Source organism: Carassius auratus, chromosome 35 (assembly GCF_003368295.1).
Source record: "Carassius auratus strain Wakin chromosome 35, ASM336829v1, whole genome shotgun sequence".
NCBI lineage: Eukaryota > Metazoa > Chordata > Actinopteri > Cypriniformes > Cyprinidae > Carassius > Carassius auratus.
In genome coordinates, this window is record NC_039277.1 from 19,621,045 (window position 1) to 19,644,265 (window position 23,221).

The window sequence follows — 23,221 nt, forward strand, 5'->3', positions numbered from 1 at the left end:
CACACACACACATACACACCCTCACAGACATAAACGTACACACACTCGCTCAAATACATACACACACGCACACACACACACAAAATAATTATTTCATGGCAGAAACAGGCTTCCTAAATTATTATTTAGTTTGTTTATTTTGTGTTTGTTCCCAGCATTGTATTCATGGATGCCACTGAGGGATCATGGGATGCCTCCTCCGTCTACATCGTCTCAGATCTGGTCTCCTGCATCAACCAGACAAACAGCACCAACTCCAGCACAGCAGGGGGCGACGTCCTGTTCCCTTACTACCAGCACTCTCTGCCGACGGCCGCTCTCTTCACGCTGGCGTATCTCTTCATCTTCCTGCTGTGTCTGATGGGGAACGCTCTGGTCTGTGTGATAGTCCTGAGGAACCGGCACATGAGAACCGTCACCAACATCTTCATCCTGAATCTGGCCGTCAGCGACCTGCTGGTCGGGATCTTCTGCATTCCCACCACGCTAGTGGACAACCTCATCACAGGTGAGAGGCGTGGCCTATCGTGCACATGAGAAAACATAGAAAATAGTTTCTGAAATGTAAGTGATATTGGCCTGTGAACACACACTGGTGGATGTTATTATGCTGTTGCTAAGGTAATAACTGAGTGTGATCACAATGACTGGCTATCTACTGTTAGCAAAGCATGGCAACTAGTCGAAGAAATGTTAACAGCATGTTAAAACTGTGAAACTAATGTTTGAAACTTGGTAAAACATGCTAGCAACTTGTCAAGATTTGTAAAAACATGCTAACAACATTAAAATATGATAGCAACATGTTAAATCATAATAGTAATTTGATAAGACATACTAACAATTTGTTAAGACATGTTGGAAAAACATGTTAACAATTAGTTAAAACATGTTAAAACATACTTTCAGTGTGTTAAATCATGCCAGCAATGTGCTAAAACATGTTCTAAAACATGTTATCAATGTGCTAAATCATGCTTGCAAAATGCTAAAACATGCTGGCAATTTGTTAGCAACATATTAAAACCTTACCAACTTGGTAAAACATGCGAGCAACACGCAAAATAATGCTTGCAACATGGTAAAACTTGTTAGCAAAATTATAAAATTGGTAGCCAAAATATTAACAAATTAATTTCAAACTTTGAAAGATTTAAAACATTCAGACAAGGCTTTCTCAAGTCAACATCGGTGTTTGCCTTTGAACTGTATCTCGTTTAGTAAACTGAATTTCTATATTTAATGCTTCTGTCTTTGTTAGGCTGGCCTTTCAGCAACACAGTATGTAAACTGAGTGGATTGGTGCAAGGAACATCCGTCTGTGCCTCTGTTTTCACATTAGTCGCCATTGCTGTGGACAGGTAAGTGTTCATCATTTTGGGAATTAAATGAAATGAAATAAACATGTTTGTGAAGGAAACAATAGAGCAATGGTATTGTTACAGTCGTTGCTCACATCTGAAGTGTGTAGCTCGATATTCTAGGTATTATCAAATTGCCTGAGTTTTGAGAACGTAGCGGACGTAGAGGAGTATAATGTAAAAGGAGCTCATTCAAATACTGAGGTGCTAAACCATTCAGGGCTTTATAAGTAATAAGCAATATTTTAAAATCTATACGATGTTTGATAGGGAGCCAGTGCAGTGTGGACAGGACCGGGCTAATATGGTCATACTTCCTGGTTCTAGTAAGAACTCTTGCTGCTGCATTTTGGACTAGCTGTAGTTTGTTTACCAAGCGTGCAGAACAACCACCCAATAAAGCATTACAATAGTCTAACCTTGAAGTCATAAATGCATGGATTAACATTTCTGCATTTGACATTGAGAGCATAGGTTGTAATTTAGATATATTTTTGAGATGGAAAAATGCAGTTTTACAAATGCTAGAAACGTGGCTTTCTAAGGAAAGATTGTGATCAAGTAGCACACCTAGGTTCCTAACTGATGACGAAGAATTGACAGAGCAACCATCAAGGCTTAGACAGTGTTCTAGGTTATTACAAGCAGAGTTTTTAGGCCGTATGATTAACACCTCTGTTTTTTCTGAATTTAGCAGTAAGAAATTACTCGTCATCCAGTTTTGTATATCGACTATGCATTCCATTAGTTTTTCAAATTGGTGTGTTTCACCGGGCTGCGAGGAAATATAGAGCTGCGTATCATCAGCATAACAGTGAAAGCTAACACCATGTTTCCTGATGATATCTCCCAAGGGTAACATATAAAGCGTGAAGAGTAGCGGCCCTAGTACTGAGCCTTGAGGTACTCCATACTGCACTTGTGATCGATATGATACATCTACGGCTACCTCCTAACAGATAACATTTTCTTCAAGAAGGAATATAATTGTGAGGATACTTTTCTAGTTTCTTGGAAAGAAAAGGGAGATTTGAGATCGGTATATATGATCAAATAATAAAAAAAAAAGTTAAATATATAATTGATACATAAATTATATAATATAAATTATAATTTGAAGCAGTAAATCTGGGTTAATGTCCCCGTGTGTTTTCTCCTCGTCTGAAACCCAGGTTTCGCTGCATCGTTCACCCGTTCAGACCCAAACTTACGCTCTTTGTGGCAAAGGTGTCTATAGGGATGATATGGGTGCTCGCTCTCACCATAATGTTTCCCTCCGTGTTAATGTTAACCGTCCAGCAAGAGAAAGGGCACGTCATGGTTCACGGTGACAACAGCACATACCCGCTGTACTCCTGCTACGAGACCTGGCCCGACCCAGAGATGAGGAAAGTGTACACCACCGTCCTGTTCCTGCACGTATACGTCATTCCCCTGGCGCTCATCATGCTCATGTACGGCCGGATCGGAGCAAAGCTGTACGCCACAGCCGTCCTGACCCGAGCCGAGCAGCCCGATGTCCCCGCGTCTCACAGAAAGATCCGGGTCATTAAGATGCTGATGGTGGTGGCTCTGCTCTTCATGCTGTCCTGGCTGCCGCTGTGGACGCTCATGCTGCTGACCGATTACGCCCGTCCAGACGAGGACAGTCTGGAGCTCCTCACTAGCTATGTGTTCCCTCTCTCTCACTGGCTGGCCTTCTCCAATTCCAGCGTCAACCCTATTATCTACGGCTACTTCAACGAGAACTTCAAGAGAGGCTTCCAGGCCGCGTGTCAGCATCAGGTTTGTTGCTGGAGCCGAGAGAAGACGAGATTCAGCGTAAAACAGCCCAGAGCTGGAAGCCAGTTAAATAGAGCTGCTAGCGGCCACCCGCTCAGCTTAGGCTCGAGAACAAACCGGATCTTCACCGAAAGTGACCTGACGGGATGTGTTCGTCTGGAGATGGACACCAAGGGCTCTTCAGCTGAAGGGGGAAACAGCAGCACGTCTATAACAAGAGAGATCGAGAAAGTGTCTTCAACAGGAGGGAAAATATATAACGCCTGGGAGCGTTGATTTATCAGTTGACATTTACTGAGGCTGACATGCTTCTGTTTTTAATCCTCAATTTCTTAGTCACGTTTATTTCTTTAGCGCTTTATACAATACAAATGCTTTCAAAGCAGCTTCACAGATGAAATTCATTTATGAAAATATGGCAATTATGGAAAAGCAGCCCTAAAAGACAATAGTGATAAACCCATATCATTCAAAAATATATAATAATATTAATATAATATAAAAAAATATATATATATATATATATATATGTATATGTGTGTGTATGTATACATAATTTATGCTAGTGTTAAAAGGTTTGGAATCATTTTATTTATTTATAAATTAGTAATTTATTTTTATTTGAAATATTTAAAAACAAGTCTCCTGCTCACCGAGGCTGCATTTATCTGATCAAAAATACAGTACAAATAGCAAAATATTATTACAATTTAAAATAACTGTTTTCTGTGTGAATCTGTGTTAAAGTGTAATTTATTTCTGTGATGCACAGCTGTATTTTCAGCATCATTCCTCCAGTCTTCAGTGTCACATGATCTTCAGAAATCATGAAAATATGATGATTTGCTGCTCAAGAAACATTTCTGATTATTATCAATGTTGCTCAATATTTCTGTGGAAACTGTGATACATTTTTTGTGAATTAATAGAAAGTTCAAAAGAACAGCATTTACTTGAAATAGAAATCTATACTGTAACACTATAAATGTTCCTACTGTTTTTTTTGATCAATTTAATGTGTCCTTGAAGAAAAAAAGTATTAATTTATTTACCTATATATATATAGTTTCTTGCACATTGTGATTTGTAAATATTGTACAGTTCTGTGTTTGATGAATGAAGTCACCTCATGGTTCATCGCTCGTGTGAGAAGCAGTATTTCGGTGCAGTACTTCAGATTAATCATGAATGTTAGTTAGAGAAGAGTTTAATACACAAGATGAACACAGTGTTGCCTGTACAATTATATTCCATCATAACTGTAAATGATTGTGTAATTATCATCTGCCTGGAAACATATGTGCAGCGTTTTATCATTTAACCTTCCAGAGAAAATGTGTGAGCTGACATTTAATGAGTGAAATGAATTGCTCTCCCTCTCTTTAGAAAAACAAAAGAGCTATTGACGAAAGGAAGCGTTTCTGAAAACTACGTACACCTGCAGCAAATTACAGCACTGTGAGCCGCTCTCACGGCAGAACAACATCATTTCCCTTGAGAGATGATGCTGTGATCTTGACCTGCAAGAAAACGCTGGAAAATGAAGGATTACTTCGTTTATGTACCTGGAGTATTACAGATGAAAATCACATGTCCTCAGAGGCTCTGGAACCTCAGATGTGTTTTTACAGACAGCACACGTTATTAAAGTCAACATTTACTTTCTTAATTCAAGTTATTCATCAGTGACATTGTTCTAAAGAAGAAATGTTTGTTCATTCTCGCTGACATCGCTTAGGTTTCATTCAAGTGTTTTGTTAATGGACCCCAAACCTCTTTCAGTCCAATCAGAACCTGATGGATAAAATTTAATCATGCTCTACTTTTGTTGTTGCTTTTGTTGTGTTTACATTTTCTTTAATATGACAAAAGGCACATGAAGTCAGTCATTTATCTTGGAACACAATGTGGCATTAATCTGAGTGAAACTGGCGTTTTCATAAGGTTTATTGGCCTGTTTTGAAGTCTTCTTGTGCAGTGTAATATTCTGCAGGTCGCTGACGTGAACCACATCACGCTTTTATTTTTGGATGTTGTTTGTCTTGCTGTTGCACTCCCTACAAGACTGACAATTTATATGAGAGACCTTTACCTGAGGAATGATCCTGATCCAAGTTCATGCTTTGATCTTAAAGGAATAGTTCACCCAAAAAAAACGAAAAATGTGGTGAAAATATTCTCACCCTCAGCTCATCAGAGATCAGGATGAGTTTGTTTCTTCATCAGGTTTGTAGAAATGTAGCACTGCATCAGTGTCTCATCAATGGATGCTCTGCAGTGAATGGGTGCCGTCAGAATGAGAGTCTGATAAAAACATCACAATAATCCACAGCACTCCAGTCCATCAGTGAACATCTGGAGAAGACAAAACCTGAAACACATCCAGCATTAAGATGATTTTAACTCAAACACATAGAGTCTATAATCCATAATAACACTTCCTCCAGTGAAGACGTGCATCTGCTGTTGTCTCTCACAGATTAGTTTAGATCTGTTTTAACGCTGCTTGATCTGTGCAGATTTCTCTCCTGATTCAGACCAGAACACTTTTTATGATGGATTCATGCACTTTATTCTACTTCAAATACTCAACACCCATTCACTGCCATTATAAAGCTTGGAAGAACCAGGATATATTTTAATATAACTCTGATTGTATTCTGGAAGCAGATATTCATGTACTCATATAAGATGGCTTGAGGGTGATGAAATCATGGGGTCATTTCCCTTTTTGGGTGAACTATACCTTTAATGAATGATGCTGTGATTTTTCTTAAAGTGCATGAAAACAGCAGAAGTTTAACAAAATAAATGGAAAACTGTAATAATGTGTGACTCTCTAAAAACCGATGCTTGAATACACAACTCATCAAACTGATCATGTTTGGATCTTACAGTAGACATTACATTTCAACAGTAAGGCTTCATTCTGACACCTAGTGGAAGCTCAAACTGGTGCACTCACAATAATACTCAGACCTGGATTCTGAGGTCTCCAGGACACTTCGCTCCATGTGACTAGTAAGTCAATTCTCAAATAACCATTATGATGAGTTTTGTTCTAACCGCTTAAATGCTAAAGGTACTTGCGCTGTAAAACCTATTAAGACTGTGTCTGTTCCCCGAATAGTGAGGTCAAAATATAAATATAATGTAGGATCTAGAAAAAATCTTATCGTAATTAAACCAGAAAAATGTAAAGTAAATGAACAAAAACAATTTTTAAAGTTTGGGCTCATAAATATTAGATCACTCGCACCAAAAGCAGTTATTGTAAATGAAATGATCACAGATAATAGTTTTGATTTACTCTGCTTGACTGAAACCTGGCTAAAACCAAATGATTATTTTGGTCTAAATGAGTCGACTCCACCAAACTACTGTTATAAGCATGAGCCCCGTCAGACTGGTCAACAATATATAGTGATATTCTCAATGTTACCCAGAAAACAGGATACAGGTTTAACTCTTTTGAAATACTTCTGCTTAATGTTACTCTGTCAGACATGCAAAAGAAATCTAATGTATCTCTTGCTCTGCTACTGTGTATAGACCACCAGGGCCGTATACAGAATTCCTGAAAGAATTTGCAGATTTCCTCTCAGACCTTCTAGTTACAGTTGATAAGGCGCTAATCATGGGAGATTTTAATATTCACGTTGATAATGCAAATGATACATTAGGACTTGCGTTTACTGACCTAATAAACTCTTTTGTTCCACTCATCGTTTTAATCATACACTAGATTTAATTATATCGCATGGAATCGATCTTAATGCTATAGATATTGTACCTCAAAGTGATGATATTACAGACCATTTCCTTGTATCGTGGATGCTGCGTATAACTGATATTAACTATATGTCTCAGCGTTACCGTCTGGACAGAACTATTGTTCCAGCCACCAAAGAAAGATTCGCAAATAACCTGCCTGATCTATCTCAACTGCTAATTGTACCCAAAAATACACACGAATTAGACGAAATTACTGACAACATGGGCACTATTTTCTCTAATACATTAGAAGCTGTTGCCCCAATCAAATTGAAAAAAGTTAGAGAAAAACGTACTGTACCATGGTATAACAGTAATACTCACTCTCTCAAGAAATTAACTCGTAGTCTAGAACGCAAATGGAGAAAAACTAACTTAGAAGTTTTTAGAATTGCATGGAAAAACAGTATGTCCAGCTATAGACAGGCTCTAAAAACTGCTAGGGCAGAGCATATACACAAACTCATTGAAAATAACCAAAACAATCCAAGGTTTTTATTTAGCACAGTGGCTAAGTTAACAAATTACCAGATGCCACCTGATTCAAATATTCCACCAACGTTAAATAGTAATGACTTTATGAATTTCTTCACTGATAAAATAGATAAGATTAGAAATACAATAGCGAATGTAGATTCTACAGCGTCTAACATTCCAGTTTCATCCATCGCACCCAAAGATAAACTGCAGCGCTTTACAACCATAGGACAGGAAGAGCTAAATAAACTTATCACTGTATCTAAACCAACAACATGTTTATTAGATCCTGTACCCACTAAATTACTGAAAGAGCTGTTACCTGTAGCAGAAGAAACACTTCTCAATATCATAAACTCGTCGTTAACTTTAGGACACGTCCCAAAACCATTCAAGCTGGCGGTTATCAAGCCTCTTATTAAGAAACCAAAACTAGATCATAGTGAACTGGCAAATTATAGGCCTATTTCAAATCTTCCATTTATGTCTAAAATTTTAGAGAAAGTTGTGTCTGCTCAATTGAGCACCTTCCTGCATAAAAATGATATGTATGAAGAATTTCAGTCAGGTTTTAGGCCCCACCATAGCACAGAAACTGCACTTGTTAAAATTACAAATGGCCTGCTTCTTGCGTCAGACCAAGGCTGCATCTCATTTCTAGTCTTACTTGATCTTAGTGCTGCGTTCGACACCATAGATCATGACATACTCATAGATCGATTACAAAACTATACAGGTATTCAAGGGCAGGCTCTAAGATGGTTTAGATCCTACCTGTCCGATCGCTACCATTTTGTTTACTTAAATGGGGAGTCATCTCATTTATCATCAGTAAAATATGGAGTGCCACAAGGATCCGTCCTAGGTCCCCTTCTATTTTCAATATATATGTTGCCCCTTGGTAATATTATTAGAAAATACGGAATTAGCTTCCACTGTTATGCTGATGATACTCAGCTATATATCTCAACGAGACCAGATGAAACTTCTCAATTATCTAAGCTAACAGAGTGTGTTAAAAATGTAAAAGATTGGATGACACACAATTTTCTCCAATTAAATTCGGATAAGACAGAGATATTAATTATTGGACCAAAAAACACTACACAGAATCTTGTAGATTACAATCTGCAACTAGACGGATGTACTGTTACTTCCTCTACAGTCAGAAATCTGGGTGTTATATTAGACAGCAATTTGTCTTTTGAAAATCATATTTCCAATGTTACAAAAACTGCATTCTTCCATCTTAGAAACATTGCCAAGCTACGAAACATGTTATCTGTTTCTGATGCAGAAAAGCTAGTTCATGCATTCATGACCTCTAGACTGGAGTATTGTAATGCACTTCTAGGTGGTTGTCCTGCTTCGTCAATAAACAAGCTACAGGTCGTCCAAAACACAGCAGCTAGAGTCCTTACCAGGTCAAGAAAATATAATCATATTACCCCAATTTTACAGTCTCTGCACTGGCTACCTATTAAGTTCCGTATCAGTTACAAATTATCATTACTTACCTATAAGGCCCTAAATGGTTTAGCTCCAGCGTACCTAACTAGCCTTCTACCACGCTACAACCCATCACGAACCCTAAGGTCACAAAACGCTGGACTTTTGGTCGTTCCTAGGATAGCAAAGTCCACTAAAGGAGGTAGAGCTTTCTCACATTTGGCTCCCAAACTCTGGAATAGCCTTCCTGATAATGTTCGGGGTTCAGACACACTCTCTCTGTTTAAATCTAGATTAAAAACACATCTCTTTCGCCAAGCATTCGAATAATGTTTCTTTTTAATTGTGAGTGTAGTTGCATCTGTTCAAAGTTGCATTTTTATTCATTAGCTTGGGTTAAACTAATTTTACTTTGTTGGATCAGCAGCTATGCTAATGATGTCTGTATTTTGTTTCTATGTTTCGCCACGGGATTTACATCCCGTGGTAACTAGGATTTAAACAAGCTCCAGTCTGGATCCAGAACACCTGAGAAGAGATGATGCTGACCCTCAGAGGACCCCAGATGATGCTAACCTTGAATCAACAAACAGAACTAACAATTATTGCTAAATGTGTGACTGAATCATATAATAACTTAATAATATTGATAGTTCATCGTCTAGCTGACTACGTCTTGTATTATTATTATTATTTTTTCTAAAATCCTGTCAAATGTGCACAAACTACTAGCTACTACTAAATATTGTAGAAACATAATTTTCTGTAAAGTTGCTTTGTAACGATTTATTTTGTAAAAAGCGCTATACAAATAAACTTGAATTGAATTGAATTGAATTGGATTCAGGATACATGTGTTTGAATTGCGCATGAAATTTCCATTCGTTTGGATTGCACAGTTTTTACAGAGTAATATTTGAAATAATATGTATATGCATCTTTTCAGTCATACATAAATGAACCCAGTCAGATTTATTTAATAATGCTAAACTTAAATGTGTTTTAAATGCACAATAACCAGGTTTAAATAATATTTATCACAAATAAAGGCCAAGTCATAGTCGTTTACTGTGGTAAATGGTAGTATTTTATTTCATACTACTCCAGTGTTATTTTAGAATAACTGAAATACTATTAAAGTTTATTACTATTTAATATATCTGCTTTTATTTTAAGTCAACATTTCAGTAATTTTGTGTATGTATGTATATATATATATATATATATATATATTTAAATATGTATATATATATATATATATATATTTAAATATGTATATAGAGTTTTTAATCTCTTTATTTCAATTTTAGTTTTACTTATTTTAGAAGATCAACTGAAAATAAATAGAAATGAGTTGGCCAGGCAATTAGCTGAAATTACATAAATTTGTGTATTTTATTTTAAAGTTTAATTTAAGTCAAGTCAAGTCACTTTTATTTATATAGCACTTTAAACAAAACAGATTGTCAAAGCAATCATTGAACAACATTCATTAGGAAAACAGTGTGTCAGTAATGCTAAATGATAGTTAAAGGCAGTTCATCATTGAATTCAGTGATGTCATCAACTCAGTTCAGTTTAAATAGTGTCTGTGCAATCGTTTGATTTTGTTGATTTTGATATTCTAGGTATTATCAAATTGCCTGAGTTTTGAGAACGTAGCGGACGTAGAGGAGTATAATGTAAAAGGAGCTCATTCAAATACTGAGGTGCTAAATCATTCAGGGCTTTATAAGTAATAAGCAATATTTTAAAATCTATGCGATGTTTGATAGGGAGCCAGTGCAGTGTGGACAGGACCGGGCTAATATGGTCATACTTCCTGGTTCTAGTAAGAACTCTTGCTGCTGCATTTTGGACTAGCTGTAGTTTGTTTACCAAGCGTGCAGAACAACCACCCAATAAAGCATTACAATAATCTAACCTTGAAGTCATAAATGCATGGATTAACATTTCTGCATTTGACATTGAGAGCATAGGCCGTAATTTAGATATATTTTTGAGATGGAAAAATGCAGTTTTACAAATGCTAGAAACGTGGCTTTCTAAGGAAAGATTGTGATCAAATAGCACACCTAGGTTCCTAACTGATGACGAAGAATTGACAGAGCAACCATCAAGACAGTGTTCTAGGTTATTACAAGCAGAGTTTTTAGGCCCTATGATTAACACCTCTGTTTTTTCTGAATTTAGCAGTAAGAAATTACTCATCATCCAGTTTTTTAGATCGACTATGCATTCAGTTTTTCAAATTGGTATATTTAGCCAGACCATGAAGAAATATAGAGCTGAGTATCATCAGCATAACAGTGAAAGCTAACACCCTGTTTCCTGATGATATCTCCCAAGGGTAACATATAAAGCGTGAAGAGTAGCGGCGCTAGTACTGAGCCTTGAGGTACTCCATACTGCACTTGTGATCGATATGATACATCTTCATTCACTGCTACGAACTGATGGCGGTCATATAAGTACGATTTAAACCATGCTAATGCACTTCCACTGATGCCAACAAAGTGTTCAAGTCTATGCAAAAGAATGTTGTGGTCAATTGTGTCAAACGCAGCACTAAGATCCAATAAAACTAATATAGAGATACACCCACGATCAGATGATAAGAGCAGGTCATTTGTAACTCTAAGGAGAGCAGTTTCAGTACTATGATACGGTCTAAATCCTGACTGGAAATCCTCACATATACCATTTTTCTCTAAGAAGGAATATAATTGTGAGGATACCACCTTTTCTAGTATCTTGGACAGAAAAGGGAGATTCGAGATTGGTCTATAATTAACTAGTTCTTTGGGGTCAAGTTGTGTTTTTTTTATTAGAGGCTTAATAACAGCCAGTTTGAAGGTTTTGGGGACATATCCTAGTGACAATGAGGAATTAATAATAGTCAGAAGAGGACCTATGACTTCTGGAAGCACCTCTTTTAGGAGCTTAGATGGTATAGGGTCTAACATACATTTTGTTGGTTTAGATGATTTAACAAGTTTATACAATTCTTCCTCTTCTATAGTAGAGAGTGAGTGGAACTGTTCCTCAGGGGGTCTATAGTGCACTGTCTGATGTGATACTGTAGCTGACGGCTGAATGGTTGCAATTTTATCTCTAATAGTATCGATTTTAGAAGTAAAGTAGTTCATAAAGTCATTACTGTTGTGGTGTTGGGAAATGTCAACACTTGTTGAGGCTTTATTTTTCGTTAATTTAGCCACTGTATTGAATAAATACCTGGGGTTATGTTTGTTTTCTTCTAAAAGAGATGAAAAGTAATCGGATCTAGCAGTTTTTAATTTTTTTCTGTAGGATAGGTTACTTTCCCACCAAGCAATACGAAATACCTTTATAAATGCTGATCCCAATGCATCTTTCTCATTATCAACATGGATATTAAAATCACCAACTATTAAAACTTTATCTTCAGCCAGCGCTAACTCGGATGTAAAATGAGCAAACTCTTTAATAAAGTTTTTTTTTTATAAAAAATGGTTGATCAGTGAAATAATAACCCAGCTTTAACCTGAACCTCTTTTCACTATTAATTTTTGCACAGGAGTCACTTTTTCTCGCTTGTTATGATGTGTTTGTCATCCTTTGATTGCAACGGAGTAGCTGAAGTGCTTTCTATAGGTAGCTCTGGAGCGTCTGCTCTGTGTATGTGAATGTAGCATAGGTTTGAGCTGGACGTCTGAGAAAGGCATGCATGGAAAGAAGATACAGGAAGTGTGAGGAACCCGGACACACTATGAAAGGCCCACAGACCAAGTGGCTACATCTCCAAACTTGTCAGCACAAGAGGGTCGACACCGTAGTCCTGCCCTCCACACTCCATCACGAGATCCACAAGGACGAGGCTGTTTTTCCTCTCGCACCACATCGAGCTGTCAGGCCGGAGAGAGACGGACGGACCTGCGCAGGTGTCTCAGACCCTCACATCATCCTGATATTTCACATCATCATCATCACGTCTCTGAGCACAGTCATGCCTGTTTCTGGGCTTCCTGCAGCCGGGTGTGTTTGTGTCCTGAGCCTCTGCGTCCTGCTGCTGTCTTCGGCTCGCTGCGGTCCGGTTCCTCCTCGCTCCGCTCCTGGGGCTGTGGATGAAGTGGACATGCAGGAGGTTCTGGGTCAGTTTCTGCAGGTGTTGAACTGGACGGATCAAGGGCCCCGGCCGAGGCCCCGCTCCGAACCGCCCGAGTACATGCTGGAACTGTACGAGCGATTCACGAGCGACCGCAGCGCCGCGCCGTCAGCCAACATCGTCAGGAGCTTCAGGAACGAAGGTGAGGAGCTTCAGTTGTTGTGGTGAATATTTATAACATTCTTTTATTTCCATAGCTCTTTATACAACAGATTGTCTCAAAACATTAATAAACAGGAAAATTGGGATGAATCGATTATGTAACATTCAGTTTAAGTTGTTAAGCAGCTCTATAGAAGACAACAGTGTTATTATTCAAATCAGTTCATGTTTAATTCCGTTTAGCTTCAATCTGGTCAAGTTCACCCACTGTAATGTATTATTCCTTTACTGTATTAGAGATCAGAGTTTCGTCCTTTTTTATAATTTTGTACTTTCCAGTAATGATTAGATTAACTTATGAAATTATTATTACATATAATTATTTTAAATGTTAAATAAAATATATATATATATTATCATAATTTTTTAATAAATGGGATATTATTTAATGCTTGTATTATTATTACTATAATTATTTAAATAAAAAAATAATTATTTATTTGTATTAGTAGTATTTTACTGGATATTTTTATTTTTACTTAATTATTCAACCAGTCTTTCAATTAACAATGCTAAATAATCATTTTAAATTATTATAATTTGTATAAATATATATATATATATATATATATATATATATATATATATATATATATATATATATATATATATATATATATTTATATATTAATGATTTAACCATTCATAAATTAAAATAATTATCCTCGTTTTAATAATAATAATAATAATAAAATATTATTATTATTATTATATAACAACCATTCTTTGAATAAAAAAAAGATTATTTTAATTATTTAAATAAATATTATTATTATTATTATTATATTTATTTAACCATTTATTCCTACACGTATAATAATTATTTATATTATTACTAGTAATATTATTATTTTAACAAATATTACATTTATTATTATTATTATTATTATTATTCAACCATTCTTTAAATTGAATAATTATTTAGAAATATTATTATTTTAATAAATGTTATTTATAATACTATTATACCCATTTTAAACAATAATAATTTTTTTTTTTTTTTTAATTATGTTATTTATTTCCCATTCTGATTATTCCCATTCTTTAAATGGACAAGTCTAATTCTTTCCTCACACACATAACAGATTGAAATCCTGTGGCATCACATCAAGAGTTTTATTCTTGCTCTGTCTCTGATCTGCAGAGCACAGCTCACACGGCGAGAGCCTTCGGACGCACCGTCTCCTCTTCAACATCTCTGTCCCGCGGCACGAGCGTGTGGTCAGCGCCGAGCTGCGGCTTCACATGCGTCTCAACACAGACTCGCAGCAGCGCAGCGGAGCGGGGTGGAGGGTGAGCGTGTTCGAGGGACGCTTCCAGAGAGATCCACTGGCGACTAAACACCTGCATCGCAGGGAGAGCGGCTGGGAGGTGTTCGACTTGACCAACGCCGTCCAGCACTGGAGGAAGATCAACACTGTGACCCCCAGCCTGGATGTGCGCATCGAAAACCTGCAAACATTTAGGAACACGAACGACTGGCCAGTGCTAGATCTGGACGTTGAGACGGATCCGGATGGAAAACACGAGCCTGCGCTGATCGTCTTCTCAGACGACTCGAGTGAAGTCCGTCAGGAAGAACAGAGTGAACTCAGAAGGAAGGAGAACCAACTCTGGAGGGAAGAGAGCGAGGATCCAGACGAGATGCTCTCGAACCTGAGAGTCCGGCGCAGTGCTAAAACACAGGACTGCAGGAAAGCCGAGATGTACGTGGATTTCAAAGACATCGGCTGGGACTCGTTCATCCTGGCTCCGTCGGGTTACCAAGCGTTCACCTGCCGCGGAGCGTGCAATTATCCTCTGGCTCGGGAAGTGACGCCCACCAAACACGCCATCGTCCAGACGCTGCTCAATCTGAAGAGTCCTCAGAGAGCGGCGCAGGCCTGCTGCGTCCCCACCGAGCTCAAGCCCATCTCCCTGCTGTACGAGAACGAGAACGGCGTGGTGGTGCTGAATAATAAATACGAGGGCATGGTGGTGAAGGAATGCGGATGCAGATAGAAACACCGGAAGAAAAGACTGAAACCACATGTGAATCCTCATCAACTAAAACACACACGTGCTGCTTCATGAACCAAACATTCAGATTCGTTGCGCTCCTAACAGCTTTTTATTTAGGCCTCATGTATATTTATTAGTTGTACATTAGTTTTCTATTGTAATATACAACACACTGCTTTGGGGTGTTTAATCATTTGTCACTTAAAATGAGAGAAATTCAGACTAAACCTGCTGGATTTGAGCTTTGCATATTTTTTTTATTTCTTTTTATAAATAGGGTGTTTTTTGCCATAGAAGAGTTATTTTTAGTTCAATCTCCAATTCTTTAAAGAAATGTTTGTTTTTTCTTAGCTGAAGAACATTTTAAAATCTAAAGAACATTTTCTGATGCATTCTCAAAAATAAAGGATCTTCGTTGGCATCCAAAAAATCTTCTTTATAGTGGATTCTTTAGATTATTAGAAAGTTCTTTACACTAAAAATAAAATAAATAAAAAAATACCTTTTTTGGACCATATGGCGAAATAATATATTTTAAAACAATAAAAATAACATTTTTAAAATTTAAAAATAAATTGATCTTTCAAATATATATGTTTAGAAAATATTTATATATTTTTAAAGACATTTAAAAAATATTTAGTCATCCATATATTTCAATCAAAGGAAATACATTCACGTGTCACAGTCTAAAAATGCACCTGCTTCAACTTCAGTTCAGTTCAATTTATTTATTTTTTGAGTATAATCAAATTGGCTATACAAGACATTTAAACTTAATCATATTAAACTGACTTTAAAAATGGAGTTGATTTTTGTATAACTAAAAAGTAAATTGGATGAGCTAAATGTAATATGACTTAATTATCATATAATTTTGGTACAATGTTTGGTATGGGACACATTGGTATTTCCATCCACATTTGGATTTAGCCTAAATATGGGCAAGTGGAAATGTATTTTCTAGCACATTTTAAACTATGACATGGGAAACCAAAAATGATTCTTCTATGGCGTTGTTGCAAAACACACTTTTTTGAACCTTGAGAGATGAGAGTGTATAAAGATCCTTTTGTCCGATGGATGTCGGTGTGTTGTCACGCAGCCAGTACAGTCAAACAGCGCCGATTGTAACCAAACCGAGTGTGAATATTCGAGCCCCTGATGGCCACATGCCGTGCGAGCCTCAGCCACGTTCTCTTCCCCGACCGTGATAAGGAGGTGTGAAAGAGCGAGACGTGTTGGACCCCTCACTCAGGATGAGACCTCAGTCCAAGTGCTGTGTCAGATTCCTGAGCGCCAACAGCAACGGTCTCCAACGACGCCTTCGCTTCCTCCTGAACTTCACTCTGAGATACAGACGTAAACATACACACCAATGTAGTGTGCTGATCTCTTCCACTGTAAAGAGTCCAGGGATGTTAAAGATTCTTCATGGAAAGAACCTTTATTTTTAAGAGTGCAGAAGAATAGTTTTGGTTCCTCAAAGAACCTTCCAGTGAAGAATATCGTAATCATCTAAACAAACCTTTTCTATTACTATAAAGAGATGTTATTAGTAGTATAAAGAGATTTTTGCATTGGAAAGATTTTTAATGTTCTTCATGGAACCATGTTTAGTTTTTTTAATTGTGAGGTATCTTCGACTGTGCTTGAAAACGCAATTTTTAAAGTTTTTAAAAATAAAGGTTCCGTAGAATAACGATTGTTTTCTAAGTGTGAAGATCATTTTAGTAATCTGTTGAACCTTTTTCCAATATAAAGAGCTTTTTGTGCAATGAGAAGGTTTTATTGGGGTTGCCAGATTGGTGTTTTTTTATTGCACAATTTATTTTTTTTGAGAATTCAGTTTCTGGATTTTTATTTATTTAATTGTTTTTTTGGGGGGCTACGTATGTACCACAGACACCAAAAAGTTTATATTTAGACAAAGAAAATGAAAATACATAATAATACTAATGTGTGTTAATTCTTGGGATGAACACCTGGCAACGCAAGGACCGAAGTGTATGTTGACTTTACTATATATATATATATATATATATATATATATATATATATATATATATATATATATATATATATATATATATATATATATATATATATTTGAGCAATGCTGACAATAGAAACGGTGTGCAAAGTGCTGGGAAATAAAACCAAAGGCTGAGTAAAATAATGAAAAATACCAAAATGTTAATTATTTATTAAGCAGTCAACTGAGATTATTTTTCTCCTGGGATCTGGCAACCCTCTTAAAACCAACAAAGAACCAGTTTAGGGTTCAAGAAAATGTCTCAAAAGATAACATCCTGGCACAAAATGACTGTTTATTTTCCATTTTCCTGTGATTTATTTCCTTGCAGTGTTCAGTCTGACATGAAATGTATTTATTCTTGATTGACGAGCCTTCCAGAGTTTGTTTGTCTGTAATGTGAATAAACCTGCAGATGCTCACTTCAGCAAACCTTCTCTCATGTGTCAATTAAACTGCACTGGTATCTGTTTAAACTGGACGTCTTATCTGAAGCACTAAGTGTTTCAGTGTAAAGACCTTTAGCAGTGGAGATACTGAGGCATATCGGGAGCCATACACTACAAAACTGATATACAGTACACACACACACACACACACACACACACACACACACACACACACAGCGGGCTAAAGTTATACATATTAACTGCAGGAGGTGTAGCCTGAAGCCTTATATCCTATTAGAACTTTCCATTATAATTCTAAAAATAAATTAAATTTAGATAAATTATATAGCATATTGATACAATGCATTGTAAATGATTGTAAAAAATAAAATAAAATAACATGATAAATTATCAATTATTTTAGTTATATTTATCTCCTTTTTATTTAATATAATTTTTAAAAAATAAAAATTAATTTAAAAAATCAAATTTAAAGCAATAAATAATGAATGATATCCAGTGATATTTGATTAAATTTATTTGGTTAATAAATAAAAAAAGATTTGGTTAATATGTGTGTGTGTGTGTGTGTGTGTGTGTGTGTGTGTGTGTGTGTGTGTGTGTGTGTTTGTGTGTGTGTGTGAATACATATATATACACACACAGGAATTGAATGCATTGAAATATGATCCACTACTGTTTTGAAGTGCTCGATTCAAAGCTCTCTTCGTGAATCATTTTTCTCCAGATCTGCAATATCTGTTTACACAAAAACAACAAAACAAAACAGGTTATTGGTACACATTATATTTTAGCTGTGATGGTTGTCTCGGTTTACGTTCACAGTGTTTTTGGAAACCCTGTAAATTTGAACAAATAACATTATTACTTTGCTTATTTTTTTTAATTCAATTATTAATATATAAAGACATATATAAATATTACTGTAATTACTTACTCAAATAAAATATTTATATCATTTATTTTACACTTCACTTTCAAACATGAATCATTAATTAGTATGTGAGCAGAGCAGCATCCCAAATCAAAGTAATTATGCTGAGATTCTGAAGTATGCTTACAATGGACACTTTTTTTGATTTATCAACGGCAGTGAATCCGAACTTCGATCTCCGTGTGCAAGTGTTTTGTTTGCGTGTATGTCATTGCAGCAGCACATTAAACTTTAATTGTAATTAAACTGATTGGAATCAAATTATTTTAATGCACACCTTTTAGCCAATCAGAACCAAATATTCAGACAAACCATGGTATAGATTTATTAGAGTAACCATTCAACAAACCAAGCAACTAATGGTTGTGTTAAGGAAAACAAGAACACTTTTTGTGTTTGTGTCAATTTGCTAAAGTAAACAGTAGTGTTCCTGTAGCTCAATTGGTAGAGCATTGTGGTATCAAGCACAAGATTGGGGGTTTGATTCCCTGGGAACACATGATAGGTAAAAAATTGATAGCCTGAATGCACTGTAAGTCACGTCTGCTAAATGCATAAATTTAATTTAATTTAATTTAAACTGTTCCGAACTTGAAGAGCAGTCTCTAGATTAAGATGAAGACGCATCTCCACTTCATGCAGCTACCAAAAAAGAAAGAAAAAAGAAAGAAAAATTCATTAAACAATTTTGAATTTTTTTATTCATACAAAAAATTTTGAAAATGTAGTGGAAATACTAAACTCAAAGGAAACAACACTAAAAACAAATACTCACAAGTCGTGGAACCCAAAGAAATGGGAACATGTCCGTGACCTCTCATGTTGATTTTGTCATTAAATCAATTCTTTTAAAAAGAGCCCATCTCATTGTTGTCTTTTGCTTAGCTCAGCATTTATCACAGTAATGTTCTCCGGAAAACTTAATTGACCTTCTCCAATATTTTCCAGGTTTAATATAATCTGAAAAAAGTAGTAAATAACAAAATTCCTACAGTATATCTACAATCTCCAAGCATTACTAGTCAATATTACAGTAAGTTCGGGAGTTCAGAGCGGGTTCGCAAATCATTTGAGTCAGTTTGGGGATCACGAATCATTTGAATCAGTTCGGGAGTTCGTAGCAGATTCGCGAATTATTTGAGTCAATTCGGGAGTTCTGAGCGGGTTCGCGAATCATTTGAGTCAGTTTGGGGATCGCGAATCATTTGAGTCAGTTCGGGAGTTCATAGCGGGATCGCGAATCATTTGAATTAGTGCGGGAGTTCATAGCGGGATCGCGAATCATTTGAGTCAGTTTGGGGATCGCGAATCATTTGAGTCAGTTCGGGAGTTCATAGCGGATTCGCGAATCATTTGAGTCAGCTCTGGTGTTAGGAGCGGGATCGCAAATCATTTGCATCGAATTCGGGAGTTTGGAGCGGGATAGCGCATCATTTGAATCAGTTCGATTCAAAGATTATTCTTAATCTAAACCATCGTTGTCAATAGTTTCCTAAATTGATGTCTGAACTGTTTTATTGCATCAGTGTGGATTGTTTCAATGCTCTGTGACCTTGTTGGATTCGCGCAGTGCGGGAGAACCGCGCTGGATTTCACTGTCTAAGAATTGCGTCATCGGGGACTCTACCTTCACGAGAAAAAAAAAAGAAAGATTTTTTCATCCTTTGTTCTTGCAAAGAATCGTAGGAAGCATTCATTCACACAAACTGAACTGAGTCAATTTCATTCACATAAACGGAACTGAGTCAATTTCATTCACACAAACAGAACTGAGTCAATTACATTCACACGAACTGATTGATTATTTGTTTTATTCCTTCTATTTTATTTTATTTCTATTATTTTTTTTTTATTGTCATTGATGAATGATGTATTTTGTTCTCAAATGGTGATTTGAAAAGGGGCAAAAGTATTCTCAGGTGATGTGTGAATTGAATTGAACTGAAAGTGGAAGAAAAGATTATATTGAATACAGTTACTGTTCAGTGAACTTATTGTTTCATTCATTCATTTTATTATTATTCATTAATTGGTTCTCTTCCATATTTTATTTTATTTACTGGTGTATATATATATATATATATATATATATATATATATATATATATATATATATATATATATATATATATATATATATATATATATACATTTTATTTTATCCAGTTAGTACTGTCTGTAGGCAACTATTTAAACAAGTGCAGACACATTTAAGTTTATTTTAAAAAAAATTGTTGCGTTAATGCAATGTGTGAGACCCCGAACCCGGGACTCCAAATATTAATATAAGTTGTGATTTATTTGTATTTGGTGAGCTCAGACCCGGTAGATATATTTTTTCCTCCCTTTTCTATTTTTTTTTTTGGTGTTAAGTCCTAATGATGGGTTACACCAAAACAGCAGAACAGTAGAAAACTTCACTCCTCTTATTATTTCTCTTTTACTATAGCGATTTATTTTTAGATACGTGATCTGAGTCTTTCATAGAGTTGTTTTATAAACGCAGTAACTTTGAAATCAGCTCTGAGAGTTCCTGTAAGTGTTTAAAAACTAATTATGATTTAATAACGTGTTGAATGAATTTGGTAAGATCGGCACTTCGGAGCGTGTTCGCGACTCGGTTGATTCAGATCGGCACTTCGGAGCCTGTTTGTGATTTTTTAAATTAAGATCTCGACATCGGAGCACCTGTCGATGTGATTTTTAATTGATTTCAATGACTTTTGGAAGTCAATACTTCTTGTACCTCAGTTGCATGTGTTGTATTTTATGAATTGTGGATGGATTAATCAACTGAGAAATAAAGTTGAACATAAATTATCATGAACTCTTAAAGATGATGATGAAAAGAAAAGGTAATATTGCATATATAATTATATCTAAATATGAACTAACTTGCGCAATACAGTAAATATTCTTACTCTACCCTAAATCAGTGAAAAAATGTTTGGCTCAGTTTACAGAAAAGTGTACGTCACACATCCTTTTATTATGATGCAACATTGTTTCCTCTTCAGATGAGTATTTAACATCTTTATTATTGTGGGGATTAGTGTGTAAGTGCTACCCAGACACACACACACACACACACACACGCCGGTCAGAGTTTGGTATCAGAATGATTTTTTATGGTTTACATTAAAATCTATTTTATTGCTGTGATTTTCAGCATCATTACTCCAGTCTTCAGTGTCACATGATCTTCAGAAATCATTCTAATATTATGATTTATTATCAGAGTTGTGCTGCTGAAACTGTGATACTTCTTTCAGGATTTTTTTGATGAATGAAAAGTTAGAAAGAAGAGCATTTATTTAAAATAGAAGTATTTTCTAACAATAAACACTAGAGTTCAAAAGTTTGGGGTCAGAAAAATGTATTCTTTCTTTCTAAAAAAAATTCAACTCTTTTAGGATGTATTGTTGATTGTTTTGATTCAGATCGGGAATTTGGAGCATGTTCGCGACTCTGATTCAGATTTATCAACTGAGAATAAAGTTGAACAGAAAATATCATGAACTCTTAAATATGATGATGAAAAGAAAAGATAATATTGCATATAAAATTATATCCTCCTATATAAATTATGTTCCTCCTCAGATGAGTATTTAACATGTTTATTATTGTGGGGATTAGTGTGTAAATGCCACTCACACACACACACACACACACACACACACACACACGCACACTCACACACACACACACACACACACACACACTGGTCAGAGTTTGGGATCAGAATGATTTGTTATGGGGTTTTTTTTAATCACAGAAATAAATGATATTTTAAGGGAAAATTAAAACAGAAACCATTATTTTATACATTTTATTTTGATAAGTTTGAATTATTAATGATTTTTGACTGTAGCATCACTATCAATAGCCGCGTGTCGATAGCAGGTGGCGCTGTTGATCTATAATCACCTGCAGAGACACTGAAATACAACCTTTTTTTGTTTCAAACAGTTCATTGAACAATAATAAATGAAGTACCTGAAGCTGACAATGAAGTACATGTATAATAATTAGCACAGATGATTAATTTAGTGCTGTAAACACGCGTGTGAGGGGCGGAGACGCGCCGCGGAGCGTCAGACGCGCGTGAGGACCAAACACAGCAGAACAGTAGAAAACTTCACTCCTTTTATTATTTCTCTTTTACTATAGCGATTTATTTTTAGATACGTGATCTGAGTCTTTCATAGAGTTGTTTTATAAACGCAGTAACTTTGAAATCAGCTCTGAAAGTTCCTGTAACTGTTTAAAAAAGAATTATGATTTAATAACGTGTTGAATGAATTTGGTAAGAACGGTATTCTATGTTTTTTTACATAGAGGTTATTAATATAGACTGAAATAAAGTGTTTTTTTACATAAAGGTGATATTATGGTGCATTGCTCCTTAAAATGATGTTAATATAATATAGAGGAAGATCAATCTTAATTATTCTTAGCCTACTATATTAAAATGCATTTATTTTTTACATTCCTTGGTCGAAGTTTTAAGATACTTCGGAGCCTGTTCGTGACTCTGTTTATTCAGATCGGCACTTCGGAGCCTGTTTCTGATTTTTAAAAATTAAGATCTGGACATCGGAGCAGGAAGTGTTTGTCAAACAGTTAATTTGTCATAAATGAATATTTGGACGTGAGGCTTTTTTTTTTTAACCTGTCGATTGGATTTTT

The 23,221-nt window shown here is 35.8% G+C and overlaps 2 protein-coding genes across 2 annotated transcripts; both read left to right on the forward strand.

The window, feature by feature from the left end:
* Positions 1-165: 165 nt before the first annotated feature.
* On the forward strand, positions 166-3,600 carry LOC113054794 (neuropeptide FF receptor 1-like). The gene is made up of 3 exons (XM_026220603.1): positions 166-508; positions 1,262-1,361; positions 2,534-3,600. The coding sequence occupies exons 1-3, from the start codon at positions 166-168 to the stop codon at positions 3,417-3,419; spliced, it is 1,329 nt and encodes a 442-aa protein (XP_026076388.1). The 3' UTR covers positions 3,420-3,600.
* An 8,966-nt stretch (positions 3,601-12,566) lies between these two features.
* Positions 12,567-15,415, forward strand: LOC113054791 (bone morphogenetic protein 10-like). The gene is made up of 2 exons (XM_026220600.1): positions 12,567-13,132; positions 14,297-15,415. The coding sequence occupies exons 1-2, from the start codon at positions 12,595-12,597 to the stop codon at positions 15,151-15,153; spliced, it is 1,395 nt and encodes a 464-aa protein (XP_026076385.1). The 5' UTR covers positions 12,567-12,594; the 3' UTR covers positions 15,154-15,415.
* The last annotated feature ends 7,806 nt before the right edge of the window (positions 15,416-23,221 follow it).